Below are 13,905 nucleotides of genomic sequence, written 5' to 3' on the forward strand. Positions count from 1 at the left end.
CGGTGCCGCGGCTGCTCCCGGGGATGTGTGAGCCGCTCGTCCCGCCGGGCGGCTAGAGGTGGCTTAGGGAGCACCCACGCGGTGTTTTGCGGTCCGCGGAGAGCAGCGTGATGCTTCTGGGAGTAAGGCAGCGAGCCTGGCGTGGAGGGGGAATGGATGGGGGACGTACTGCACTGGTAACGTCTCGCTGGAGAGTGGGCGTCTTCCCGGGCCAGCGGTGGGAAAAGAAGTCCGGTTTTAGTCGGGTGGCTTTGTGGTATTTTACAAGCACTAAATGGGAGGCTTCTCGTCTATGCCTTGCGTTGCTTGTGGGAGGAAGCCAGAGATGCCTTGGGACACTGACAGGCAGGACAAGCACGCAGCACAGTGAGGATGATGATGTTCTCTCCTAGCACAGCATAAGATTACTACATGCATTTTCTGCCAGTCACGAGAAAGACAACAGTAAGTGGCAAAACTCCTGGCAAAGGGTTAATGGAAATATATTCTTCCTCTGTTAGAAACTTGTATGAACATGTCTGTTAAGGAAGGAGTAACAAATGCACCAAATGCTGTGATGTACTGCGATGGATGTTCAGTATCAGTTTGATCAGAACTTTGTTAAAGGGGGGACTTTCCTAAATCCTCAGACCTTCCAAAGTTATTTTGTTTGTGTTCTCTCTTGGTGGGAGGAGAAGAGAGCCAGAATGAAATGGCAATTTGAAAGGGATTTTGAAAGCTTTAAGGTCCACTTTCTGACTCCAGGCAATACAGAAAGAATGCAAGTAAATTTTTAGCATCTTGGAAGAAGGGTTAGCATTTCAAAGTCTTATGAGGTGTTTGTATGTTTTCATAGTGAAATAACCCTTTGTATCTGGTCTCAGAAGAGGTTGCAATGGATAAGAGTGTCTTTCTCCTCATTTTTTTTAATGGGGACAGATGCTCAAGAGAGGCAGAGAGGGCTGAAATGGTGCAGCGTATGTACTCCTTGTCATATGCGGGAAGGGAGCATACACCATCACACAGCCTGCCCTCACAGTTCATTAGGCAGCCACATCCAGCAGCATGCTTTGCCCTGAACTTCTCTCTGCCATGTCTCCCTGCCTCACCATGAAATCTCAGTTTACCTTACATCTGTGTAGTGCCCTCCATCATAAAAAGCTTAAAGTGCTTTGGAGATGCTTACAGGCTGAGTAATACGCAGTTTTCCTATTAGTAAAACTGGGCCACAGGTATTACATGCTTAAACTAAGATTACAAAAAACGGGTTGTGATGATCAGGATACTGCTTGGTCCTCTGTTTTAACACACCTCTGAAGCTTAGGCATCCATTCTTCCATACTGAACACAACACCCATATTTAAAATTGCCTGAAACCACCAGGTGAATAGCAAGCCCAATCATCTCTGCCACATTCTCAGCAACGTGCTGTAGCCCACTGCCACAGTGAAATCTCACACTAATGTGCCTTGGAATATCAGAAATCACAGTGTAACAAAAATCAGCAAAGCAGACACCAGAATAAACATGTCAAGCAAGTGGACCAAAGCCTGTTGTGTGATGCATTGCCATTGATGTCTTCTGGAATTGTTCCCTTTATATACTAACACCCAGCTGGAAATGAGGATTTCCTCTATATAGGAAGAGGCTAGGAAGTGTGTGTGGGGACTTCCTCTTGTTAAAATATTTGTCTTACAGGTCCTAGGTTAGAGGGCTGTTATTGTTCATGCCTGATTCAAGTTCCTAGAAGGACTACTGATAGCTCAGCCCTGGCACAAGGAAGCATGTTTTGCCTTCTACAGTGTTTGGGCAAGCATGGATACAGCAGCATTTCTCTCTGTTTTTAACAAAGCCCCATTGAGATACATAACATGAATACTTCTGTGGTTTATCAGTAGTTGTTGTGGTTCAAGAAAGGTTGGAAAGCCTTTCAAAAGGCCAGGGAAATCCAGCCATGGAAAATACGATAACAGTACAACGTACGTATTATCGAGGCACTCCACCTCACAAGTTCAAAGACACTGTAGATACGAGAATCTCTTCTTCTGTGGAAAGTTGGAGAGAAGTGCATTAAACTCTTACAGAAGCTGAGCTTACATAGAAGGATTTAAAATCAGCATAAGTATTCATGTGTTGCTTCTTAAGAATCTGAGGGAAGGTCATGCGGCTTTTACATAAAGTGATAGGTGTAATAGCCACAGTGTCAGGCCAGTTCAAGTTAAAGCAATGCTGTACGCTTGAGTCGCTCACCTTTGGGGTCTCTACAAGGGTGGATTGCAGCTGTTGCTCTGTGAATAGGGAAATTGGAAAGAAGGTGCAGAGGGTGACCCTCATTCTGATGAAGGGAGCAGACAGCTCTGTTGCCAGTGCTTTCCCAAGCACTGAAAATAAGGCAAAGAGAGAAAGAGCAGTCCCAGCTTAATTTCTACTGCTCCGCCATTGGCCTCTCTCATTCAGCTTGTCATTTGGTGATGTGTCTTTTAATGTAGTACCCAGCAAACCCAGAAAGAGCATTCAGAGGTCATTTAAAGCTCTTCTGTGAGGTGATCGGTGGGGTGGACAGTCCCTTCATGGGCAGCTCAACCGAGGCTCTTAAGGCAGTGCTGGACATTTGCTGTGGAAAGCAGTACATTTCCCTTATTTAGCACGTTGGCAAGTGGGACAATGACTTAATAAGAAGACTGTTGAGTGAAGAGATGCACTGCAGTGTAAAATATTTCAGCAACTGGTAGATAAATGGCATGCCTGGTTTTGTCTGCCAATCTGTTCGCAGTGGTGTGCCGGTGTGAATTAAACCGCATACCTGTCCTGCCCTGCCAGTGGGCGCAGAACTGCTAGGTATTAAATATAGTGAACAAATCCTTCATTGTTGCCACTTTCTATAACTTACAGGGGAGACATTTTCATCCCTGGGTGTCTCTGGTCCACACCGGCATATTTCAGCGAGCTCCTTCATGCAGTTCCAGTTTTCTCCTTCTCTCAGGAGAACAAGGGGAAAGGAGGGTGACAAGGTCACCAGCAAATGCACACCTGCCTGCCTGATGAACTGCAGCCAAAATCAAAGTCTCGAGCCCCAGTCTCCTGGATTGGAGACGTGTCCTGTAGCAGACAGGCTGAGTGTGGCGTGCCTGAGATACTGCCAGTGGGAAGCAGGGGAGGCTGCTCTGGCCAATAATTTATTTTCTTTCATTTTTTGTTTTGCTGCCTTGTTGGCAGGGTTGCTGGAATGTACTTTAAATAACTGAAACTCCATCTGTTGCAATAAAATTCTTTGAATTATGTGCCCAAAAGAAAAAGATGGTATCTTGAGTTCAGATCAAGTGCTCTGGTATACTGAAATCACATAGCCGTGTGTAAATGTAATGCTTGCATTTAATGCTCCCCATTGTTTTCTACTCATTCAGCCTTTCTTTGAGTCTGTTTCCAGATCAGAGCTGAAACTGCTGTAGCAGCAACTGTTGCCTGTGTGTTTCCAGCCTGATCATTGTGAATGTGAATTTGGACCATGTTTCGTGCACATTATAAAACTATTTAGGGAAGCCTGTACTGTTGTAGCACATGTATGTCAGAACTCCAAGTATGCATCTGTCAGGAAAGATGCTCTGATGCGGTGGTAACTGCAGTTGTTGGTGCATAAATTGATTTCTCAGTGTATTGATTTTGCAGATAGTGACAGGATGTTCTCTGTTGTCACTGCAGACACTGGCGATGTTGCCTGTAGCTAGCATGGGCTGATGTGGTGTCTACTGCAGCAAACTGTATCTGAATCCAGCAGCGTCCTGGCATATTGTAGCTAGTATGAAAATCAGCCAAGCCATCTTCTCTAACAGAGCTGGAGGAGAATCGTGTTATAACATGACCCCAGACATAGTTAACCAACCTATGTGTGTGAGGATTTAGTAAGTCTCTAAGCAACTCTTTGAATTCTCAAGAGTTAACCCTCAGCCAGGTTGACACCTGCAGTGCTGAATTAGAACAGCTAACGGTAGCCATGTCTTCTGGAAGCAACGTCATATTCTGGGCTTTTGGAAGAGCAGGATGAGGATGGAACCATTGCTAGATGCGGATCCTGAAATTATTAGTACTGATGCAGAAATATTCAGTGAACATCTATGTTTTGTATTTGAAAGACACAAGATGATGTATTTTTATCACATGTGAATGATGGAGTAGTTTTCAGTCCATTAGTAACTATGGCAGATGTTAAAGAAATTCTGCTAGAGATAAACATCTTAAATTCACCAAGCTTGCAAGACTGTACCCAGCATGTGAGAGCCTTAATGTTATTCCTCTATTAAAAGTGGACAAGTATGATTGCTCTGGTTACTTTACACTGGTTACTTGGACAGCAGTGGCAAGCAAAATAAAGGCCATTATATGGGATTCTGTTAATACTTAAAAGGTAGGAATATACTTTGTGTTTGGGTTTGGAAACAACAAAAGATTTGTCACATCTTTTTGATGAAAATATGCTTAGCTAAATAAAAAGAATGGTGTAAATACTATGTTATTTAAAACATGGGTCCAACACAGTGTCAGGAACTCACAGGCTGAATGGATTAAGCAACTGTCAGACTGAAGTAACCATTAAGAGGGTACTGCCATTTAATGAAAATATAATTTTTCTATTGGGGTTGTACAAAGATCTGTGCCTGGCACAGTGTAGCATTTTCACTGATTATCTCCACCCAGTGACAGGAGTAAGAAGTGAATGGGACGCTAAAAATATCCCTTAATAACTAGTTACAACACTTCAGCACTAATCTTAGTAGACTGTAAAATGCAGTTTCTTGAAGATAAAAATATAACTTTTGGGGGAAGCCAAGATGCCAAATTAAAAGACAGTTAAGTTTCCTGAAGTTTATTCATCATTATTGTACAGAGAGTACAAAGAGCTTTAGAAACTATCAAAGAGAGATTATCAGGGCATCTCTGAAGTGTGGCTTTAGTTGTGGACTGGAAATTGGGCAGTAACTTCTGCAAATGAAGATACAAGGGGATTCTTTAAAGGGAAACTTAAAGAGAATACTCTAAAGGATCCATTGCATTTTTCATGAGTACGTATTCTTCAGAAGTCTCTGATTCAGAATGTATTATAATGGCATGAAAAAATGAAAGCAGTTATTATAAAATTGTAACACCAGACTTAGGCAAGTAACAGACAGATTATTTTTTATGTTTTTTTTAATACCAGGCTATGTACGTATGTGGATATTTCACAGTCTTTTGGGATAATTGAGGATAATTTGTGTGTTGGTCTTAATCCAGTTTTAAGAATCTTTGTTTCATTAATTTCCTGCAGACACCCCTGCAGATGTAATATAGGTAATTTCACCAAAGTATCAATAAATTTGTTAATAAAGAAAGACTTATTGTAGTTTCCTTTAAAGAGTTTTCTGAAATTTTAGTTTGTAACATAAAATTTAGTGTGTTTCAGGGTAGAAATGTGTAATTTAATTGCCAGGGGAATAGTTTATACATTAAAAATTATAGTCTATAAACAGAGAAACAAAACTTAACCCCATTTTTAGTCAGCACTCTAGTTCAGAATCTCAGTTAACAACAGCATGCTTCTGCAGTGCATAAGATTTCAGCTGAGACCACCCTTTTAATTTATTGTGTTTCAGGGACAGTTTTGTGATTATTGCAATGCTGCTGATCCCAGTAAAGCTCACCCGGTAACCAATGCAATTGACGGCACAGAGCGCTGGTGGCAAAGTCCTCCTCTTTCTATGGGCTTGAAATACAATGAAGTCAATGTCACTTTAGATCTGGGACAGGTAAGTGCATGAGCTATTGGATGAGGTTTGATCATTTCTTGCATATATATACAAGCTTTGCAATTGGGAGAGATCTTTGAACTGATGATTTTAACTTCCAACACCACAGTTTTTTTGTCTGGTTTATGTTCTGTATTTTTTTACCAAGTTAACTTTATTAAAGTGATTATTTTCCTTCAGGAATTTTGATGATATGGGTGCTTGCCACTGGCATCACACAGATTTAATGACTCTGCTTTCTTGCACAGAGACTGTAACTTGTTAACCTGAGGTTATGGGGGGGACTGCTCAGTTGAAACTGGGGCTCTACCTTCCCTTTCATATTCTACTTTTCCTTTCATATTCTACTTTTCCATGGGCACAGAGAGAGAGAGAGAGAGATTTCATGACCTCTTACCATACACACATTTTGAGAATAATATTTGGAGTCTATTTTAGCCTCAGTGGTCCTTCTGGTTTCTCTATCATCCCAGCAAGATCTTCAAGATAGATAGAAAAATACTGATGACATAGTCTGAAAAGGAAGTGACAGCAAAACCAGTGTAATGTGAATTAGTAATGTGACAATAACATGAACACCCATCTTTCCTCTGCAAGTGATAGGCAGGTAGCTAACAGTAAAGCCTCTGTATCTGTCTGTATTTTAAATCATAGGGATGAATTCTCAGCTGCTATAATTGGGCGCTGATCCAGTGAAATTAGTTATGCTCTGCAAGTTCACACCAGCTGAAAATACATGACTATAAATATATGTTGGGGGGTGCAAAATATATGTATACATATGCATATATATTTTGGACAGTAGTAACTGTTTATTGACTGATTATATAGGACAGGATTTTTTGAATAGGTATTCAATGTAGTTGACAGCAAGGGGAGGAATAACTAAGGAAAAATGTTTCTCTGTGAGACTTAGCTGCCATTTTGTCAGGGATTCGGGTGCAAATTATTTACATCTTCTGTTATATAGGGTTTTAATGCTCCTGTCCCTCACATGACTGGAATGGTTCTCGTTTTGAGGATATCTTCATTCAGTGTTTTTGGATCTGGTATAGCAGCAGAGCAGAAAGGCCAGACAACTTAAGATAGAGAATGTCGGTAGTTAAACTAAACTGCTGTGATTTTTGAATTCGCATTATTAATTAAATTAGTAACACACTTGTTTTCTTGATTGCTTTTTTCCACTGTACCACAAAAAAAGGGAGAGCTATGTAGCAGCTGATGAATTTTTAGGCCACAGCATCCACATTAGCCTAGCACACAGCAGTTGTGTTGCTCTTTCGATTAGACTGTACAGTTGAGGAGTGTTGCATCCCCTGATGCTTTGTGCTCCTCTGAAGTGAGTTGCTCAGTCATTCTTTCCCAGCAAACTGTAGGGAAGTGTGTCTTTCAGGCTGGGCATACCGTGTAGGGAGACTGAATGCAGAGCAGGGTGCTGTGAATAGGCATGGGAAGGCAGTTAGCTCCCAGTAAAGCAGACCTTACCTTCTGAGCTGCTTGCATCCATCGTGGTCTCCGCAAGATGCGGGATTAGGTTGCAGGCTGTAATTTGTCCTGCAGTGTAGTCCAGCATATTTGTGACCAACACTTGTGCATCATCATCCACTTGTGTAGCACGTTGCTCCATCCAAAACTTTTGTTCCTCCTGTGTACTTGTTAGCTTCTTTGGCAGACCTACTGACAGACACTTTATCTTTTATGTGTTGAGTAAAATTCTGAGAAACCTCCTTCCTTCAGAGGAAGGATATGAACTCGGTGCCCTCTTCTCATGAGACTCCTTGGAGACCAACCGCTATGTGCTAAAATTCCTGTAGTTATTAGAGGATTTCTCAGCGGGAAGCTGTGTGTTTCTCTTTACTCTGGAAAAGTCACCTGGAGAAGTGACTCTGAACTCCCTTACTTTGAAATGAGGGAAATCCAAGACAAAGGTCAAAATGACTTCAGGTCTTGTGATCAGGAAGGGATCATTTTAGTTGGTGGGCTGAGGGTTAAGTAGGATTCATGTGAATTCCCCCCCCCTTCACGGACATTCTCTCGTATCTGCGTTCAGTCAGTTAAACCTTAATCTCAGCATTTATTTGAACTTGAAATTCACTTTTGACATTTTGCCTAGTATTCTCACACCCCAAATTCAAACAGTAGTGCACAATACTAATAATGAGGAAGAAAATTAAATACTGTGACAGAGTAAGTCTACTCAAGTGAACAGTCAAGTGAACAGGTAAACACTGAGACCCCAGTTCACCTTACCTTGTTTCAGGGTCCAAAAAATTAAGAGTTTAATGTGTGTTAGTCATGCAGACTTTCTCAGTAGTTGACAGAGCCAGAAATATTCAGAGTGCAATTTCCCCTCAAGTGAGCTGAAATGAAGAGTTTGTTTTTTAAGGAAAAATAAATATTCTTAAAGTTAGATGTGTGCCTAAATATCTTGCAGAACCACAGTCTGTAATACTGAAAAGATAGCAGGGATATAGCTTTCCTCACTGAATAGTTGTCCTGTTCATTATTTTGACACAAGGCACCTTTTTCTGCAAACAAAATATGGAATTGTTTCTGCATGTGCAAAACATGACAAAGAATAAGGTATATATGTGTGCAGGGAAGCAATGACTGAGTTGTAAGTTTGTCACCAAATATTCACAATTAGAGGAAGCAGAACTTAGTGCAGTGTCAAAAGCTTTTAATTTACTGCGTTCCTGCCATTATATCTTTAAGACTGAGAGCGGAGTCCCAGTGGAGCCTTTTGCCATGGTCTGATGACAGTATTTAATTGCATAGTTGCACCATGATGGAAGTTTGAGCACTCAGTACCATGGAGTTGGAATAGAACACCCACCTGCTGCTACTTCTGTTCCACAAGGGCTACGGGTGATTTTGAAAGTCAAAATCCCTTCAGGATGTTAAATCTTTCTGCTAGAAAAATGCTCATTTTGCTGTACTCTGTAATATGAGAAAAAGCAAAAACCTTAAAGCAAAAGCCCTGTTTTACTTCCTTTTCTGACTTTTTCTACTATAGTTACATTTCTAATCAATCACAGTCCTTCTGAATAATAATTACAATGTTGATCCCTGAGGCAGTTTCTCCATCCTGTTAACATACCTGCTTATACTGTGGCTATTCCCGACTTGTTTAAAATACTTGGATCAAATGAAGTCTCATTTATTCCTTTAATTGGTCCTGATATTCCCAATGTAGTTTTCAACATATTTTAAACTTCTGAATCCAGAATATCTGACTGAAGTTCATTGCCCTTCCCCTGACTCTTTGGATTGCCTAATTTTAGCAGGTGTGCCCTCATCTTTGGCTTGCTTAATGCTCCGCAGATATTACAGCAATACTCCCCCCAGGTATTTTTCTAAGTCTTCAGAAGATGAAGGTTCAGGATAGCATGATAGTGTATGATGAAAAAGAAATGTCTAACTGTTACACTTCAAAAAGTGTAGTCCACAAATTTTACTGTTGCTTTTAGTTATGTGTCATTTTTGTACTGTGCTTTTGTGGCAATAATATAGCGCTGAAAGGCTTGGGCTTGGTGAAGTCTTGTGTACTGATATGTTGAATAGTTTTTAGATATTATTAGTCACTGTTGTAAATTAAAGGCACACAGTGGAATGTAATGTCCAAATTAGTACTTTTTATTAGGGAGGGAGGGAAACTCAACTGTAAATGTAAGATCGGTGGTATGGCCTGTGGAGGACTTTATGCTTTAACGTTATCTGCCAATTAAAGCATGTCAACATTTTGTAATAATTCTCACAGTTTGGCAAATGTTCTGAGTTGCTTTTATATAGTAGGTATTTCTTACGGGTTTAATTCTTATATTTGATAGCAATCCTTTATGTCCATAGTTTTACAAACAATATTTGTTGTTGGGAATATTAATCAGCTTTGGCTAACTGTTGTTATTAAAAACAGTTGTTCTAAACTTACAAAAGATTGATGTAATTTCTTAAAATATGTCTGAAATTACAGCTAATTTAGCTGTCATTGTCTAAAATATAAAGTATCCTGTAGGCCCTTCTCCTGTAGGGAGAAACTGTCAAGGTGGTGGGAGACTCATCTGCATTGAACTGGACTTCCAAAAATAGTCATTGCAGTCATTGTGCTTGACTGTTGATGACTTTATATTACTGCTGACCCTGAAATTAGACCCAGCTCTGCTGTGGAATTTTGTAACCTTTATAATAACACTGAGAAGCCCTACAAATTAGGGCACGAGAACCACTGTGTAAAGCTTCTGCAGTCCTACAGAACTGCCCCAGTAGTGAGACAAAGCCTTTCCTCTGGGACCCCTGCACAGCTCTGCCTCCGCAGCAGCACTGACCCCTGCTCTGCAGTTTTGGTTCGCACTGGGGAGAAAAGGGGCTTTTAAGTCTGGGGAAGGTACAGTATTTTCCCTGCAGTACCCAAAAATGGGGTGCTAACAGCACAGAGAATCTTGGGTTACTTTGTATTAGAGAACTCTTGTTCTGAGTATTTCAGTTTGTGCAGGAAGCCGATTGGGGTTCATGCCACAAAATACTATGCTTTGAAGGTAGCTGATTTTGGCTTATACCACAGTAAGGTGAATCTACTTGTGAACTCTAGATTAACACAGCTTCAGCTGATCAAGTAGCAGCTGTCTGATAGAAGTTTCTAAAAGTTGTATCAGGTAATGCATGCTCCATTTATTCCTCAGTCACACCGCAAGCAGCTCATTCTGAGCTGAGCTGCCAGCCTTAATCAGGAAAATACCGTAAATACATCCTTTCTTGCTTATATGTTGTCCTTTAAGATGTAGTCAATGTGTTGTGTTTTCTTAAAGCTTTAATTAAAGACCTTTTGAATGGCTCAGCATTTTTTTTTCTTATGTTTGCATTAATGATCTGTGTCGTCGGCTTTAAAACATGTTTTTGGTATTAATTTGGTATTATTCTTAAAATATACAGAAAAAGTCTTGCAAGTCTTGCTCTCCTTTGCTTTCCTGACACTGTCTTCCTCTGGTTCTTCTTCAGCATCCCTTTAGGAAGGTCTTTGTTCCCACTCATTGATCTGCCTTCCCTCCATGTCTGTACTTCTGCTTCTCCTACCTCCCTTCCCATGTTCATTCCTACACGTTACTTTCATGTTATGATACGTTGTCCTAAATACTCACTTTGAACTCAGTATGGTAAAAGCAGAACTTCTGCTGATAGCCTCCAACCCTCCACACTTCCCTGTGTTTCCTTCCAGTGCTGACAGTACTACTGTGTTCTTTTTACTTTGGGCTGCAGCCCTCGTAAGGGGATGTTTATCTCCTGGACAACTGAGGGCTGAATCGTACAAATCCTTTCCCATATGAATAGCTTCAGTGTTCTGTGAAGAAATAGGCCATATGTAAGAAATAATTATGAGCATTGAGTTGGTCTTTGTCCAAATCCCAATGGAAAGTGGCTGCATAAGAAATTTCAGGGTAGTAACTGACAATCATTAATGTATTTGCCTGCAGCCTTGGCAAGAAGACCAAGGACCGATTGAACCTGGACAATGGACTACCCTTTCATTTCTGGAAGTGTTCCTTCTTTCCAGAATACTGCCTGTGAAGTGTGGAGAGCTTCTCCCTTCTGGTCCTGGCCATCGACTGTGACTGATTGAGAAAAGACTTAACATCTCCAGACATGTCAACAAGGCATATTTGCAGGCACTGACTTACATAACTAAATAAAATTGTAGCTTTTTAGTGTCAGTGGCTAGTTAAATGAAAAAGTGATACGAATACAACATGTACAGTGCTAACTGAACAACACTGGAAGTCCTGCATTTATTCTTGGCTTCTGTACCCCAGACTGTGAAGCTGGCATGCAAGGAATGACTTTGGCATGCTGTGTAGAGGGAGCCTCTCCAGTCACTGTTTATGCACCATTAGCATTGCTGTATATACGTGTACATGGTTAAACTGTATGGAACACATTCAGTGGAGCTAAAGCCCACACGGGCTTTTCTCTACACCTCTGCTATAGCTGCTTTTCCACAAACCCAGAAGAGTAGCTGGCAACTGCCAAAAAAGCTGGTTCAGCTCTCTCTAGTTGGCATTTTTTTATATTACAATTTCATCTGCAAAATACATTGTTGGGGATTACCAGCTACTGACTGTCAGGAGTATTTTATTAAGCCTCTGGATCTGCAAGGGTGCCTCAAGTCCTACTGAGAGGTTACTGAAGAAAGGGGTGCTGAACTTTTTGCAACCACAAGAAATCAAAGCCTTTCATTATAACCAGCATACATGGGATTTTTATTTCATTTAAATAGCTTGTTATTTTTATGTCTTGGTCCTTGAGAAAAATCAATGCTCAAGACCTTAAGGCTTCCTTACATTAAGAAACTAATGGACCAACCCTGTGAAATCAGTAGCACTAAGGTGTGTTCTGAAGCAGGTGCTAAGCACAGTTCACACTTCCTTGAATCCCACTCCTGCACTGGTCCATGTCTGAGAATTTCATTTTAGGTACTGAATGATCATCAGATTTCTGCCTCTTTTCACCTTCTTTACTAAGGTATCCAGCAAGCAGAGAAAGGTTGCATGTCTGCTAATGCAGGGCATCTTTTGCAGAGGTCCTTCAGTGCAGGGACCTCACCATCTTCTGCGTAATGTGCAATGCCAACCTCAGTGACATTATTCAAGATAATGTCAGAAGCCTAGCAGAACAGTCATATAAGTTGAGAGAAGTTTTGGTGGTGTAGATATATCTGCTAATACAGTCTGAGGAAATACTATCGTGCTGGAAACAGCTGTTCTCTGTACTTCTACAATTCAGGTTACATGAAGAGAGATTGTTGTTGATGTCTCTTTGAATGCATCTTGAGATATATAGAATGCCTCAGATAGATGATCTACTTGGCTCTAGTTGTGTTCTTGTTATTACAACACTCCAGGAATTTTTGTTCTTCATGAGCCAAAAAGGGAGAACAATCCTTTGCTACATTTGCAGCACACAGCATAATGATTGTTCAGAACGTATTGTGTTTTTCTTTTGTACTAGTTTATGTCCAGCATTTAACTAACAAGTCATTCCAGTATTTTAGTATTCTGTATTGAGTCTATGGTGGTAGGAATGGAGGAAATATACTATGCTTTTGTACACCTTTCTTCCATTTGCATATGTATTTCAGGAATCAAACAGATCTTAGAAATTCCTCTATTTAAAGAGTTGTTTAAACTTCCAAGGAGAAAATGGAGAAAAGATTTTTAATTACTATTATTGTTATTTTTTAGAATTCTCATGAGAATGCAATGGGTCATAGGACGTTTTCTTCCTGTTGGGTTAAAATAAGTAGTATGCATGCTGTTAGAGATCACGAATATTGTATCATCAACAAGAATGGTGCAGTGTGATTCTCATTCAGTTTAAATGAACCCTTTTAAGGCAGTCTTAAATTCACCTGTAAGGGCTTCTATAGAAATGTTCCTGGTTTTGTAATGTAATATTGGCAATTCCTAACACTGAATTATAATTTCCATTCTCAGGTGAGGAAGAGATTTTTCTCATTCTACTGGATGATTTTTTTAAATTTTATCTGGGTTTTTATAAATCTTCAAGGCTACTGCCTGCAAGAACATTTCAAATCTGAACAAACGTGAGTGAACAGGAAAAGGTCACATCAATATGGAACTAGTTAAATTCCAGCTGTTGACAATCCATCAGGTTTGACCCATGCTGCTAGATTACAGCAGGATATGGTGTTGGGACATTTACAGGAATACATCCTCTTTCAAGCATGCATTTCCAGAGTGGATTGTTTCCATTACTGGAAACAAAATATGGGTTCTACTTTTAAACCTAATTCTTTATTCATATAAGAAAACTGTCAAAATTTTGATTAAGCCATATTTCAGATTTTTTGGTGATTTTTTTAAAAACTATTATATAATTGCACCAAAAAAGCAGTTATTTTTAATGTTTACTTACATTTTTAACACTCCTTTTGCAAAATGGTTGTTTTTTAGTGAAAGAAATTTGACTTAAAAGCAACCAAATAAACATTTTTTCAAAAATGAAGAAATCAACTTCCTTTTTTCCCCAAACTGAATGACTGAAGAAAAACATTGCTTTGAGTTTGTTATGCCTTTTCTTCAGGGTAGGTCTTATTTCTATCAATGCAATGGATTCAAGATTTAAATTAGTGAAA

General features: G+C 40.1%; 1 protein-coding gene across 1 annotated transcript in view; it reads left to right on the forward strand.

The window, feature by feature from the left end:
• Positions 1–13,905, forward strand: part of LAMA3 (laminin, alpha 3) — a 120,241-nt gene that overhangs the window by 502 nt on the left and 105,834 nt on the right. The window contains exon 2 of the mRNA XM_010574408.1: positions 5,607–5,759. Within this exon, the coding sequence (XP_010572710.1) occupies positions 5,607–5,759 (153 nt within the window). The remainder of the gene's footprint in view (positions 1–5,606; positions 5,760–13,905) is intronic.

The sequence above is a fragment of the Haliaeetus leucocephalus genome, unplaced genomic scaffold (genome assembly GCF_000737465.1).
Source record: "Haliaeetus leucocephalus isolate CR32 unplaced genomic scaffold, Haliaeetus_leucocephalus-4.0 Scaffold428, whole genome shotgun sequence".
NCBI classification, from domain to species: Eukaryota; Metazoa; Chordata; class Aves; order Accipitriformes; family Accipitridae; genus Haliaeetus; species Haliaeetus leucocephalus.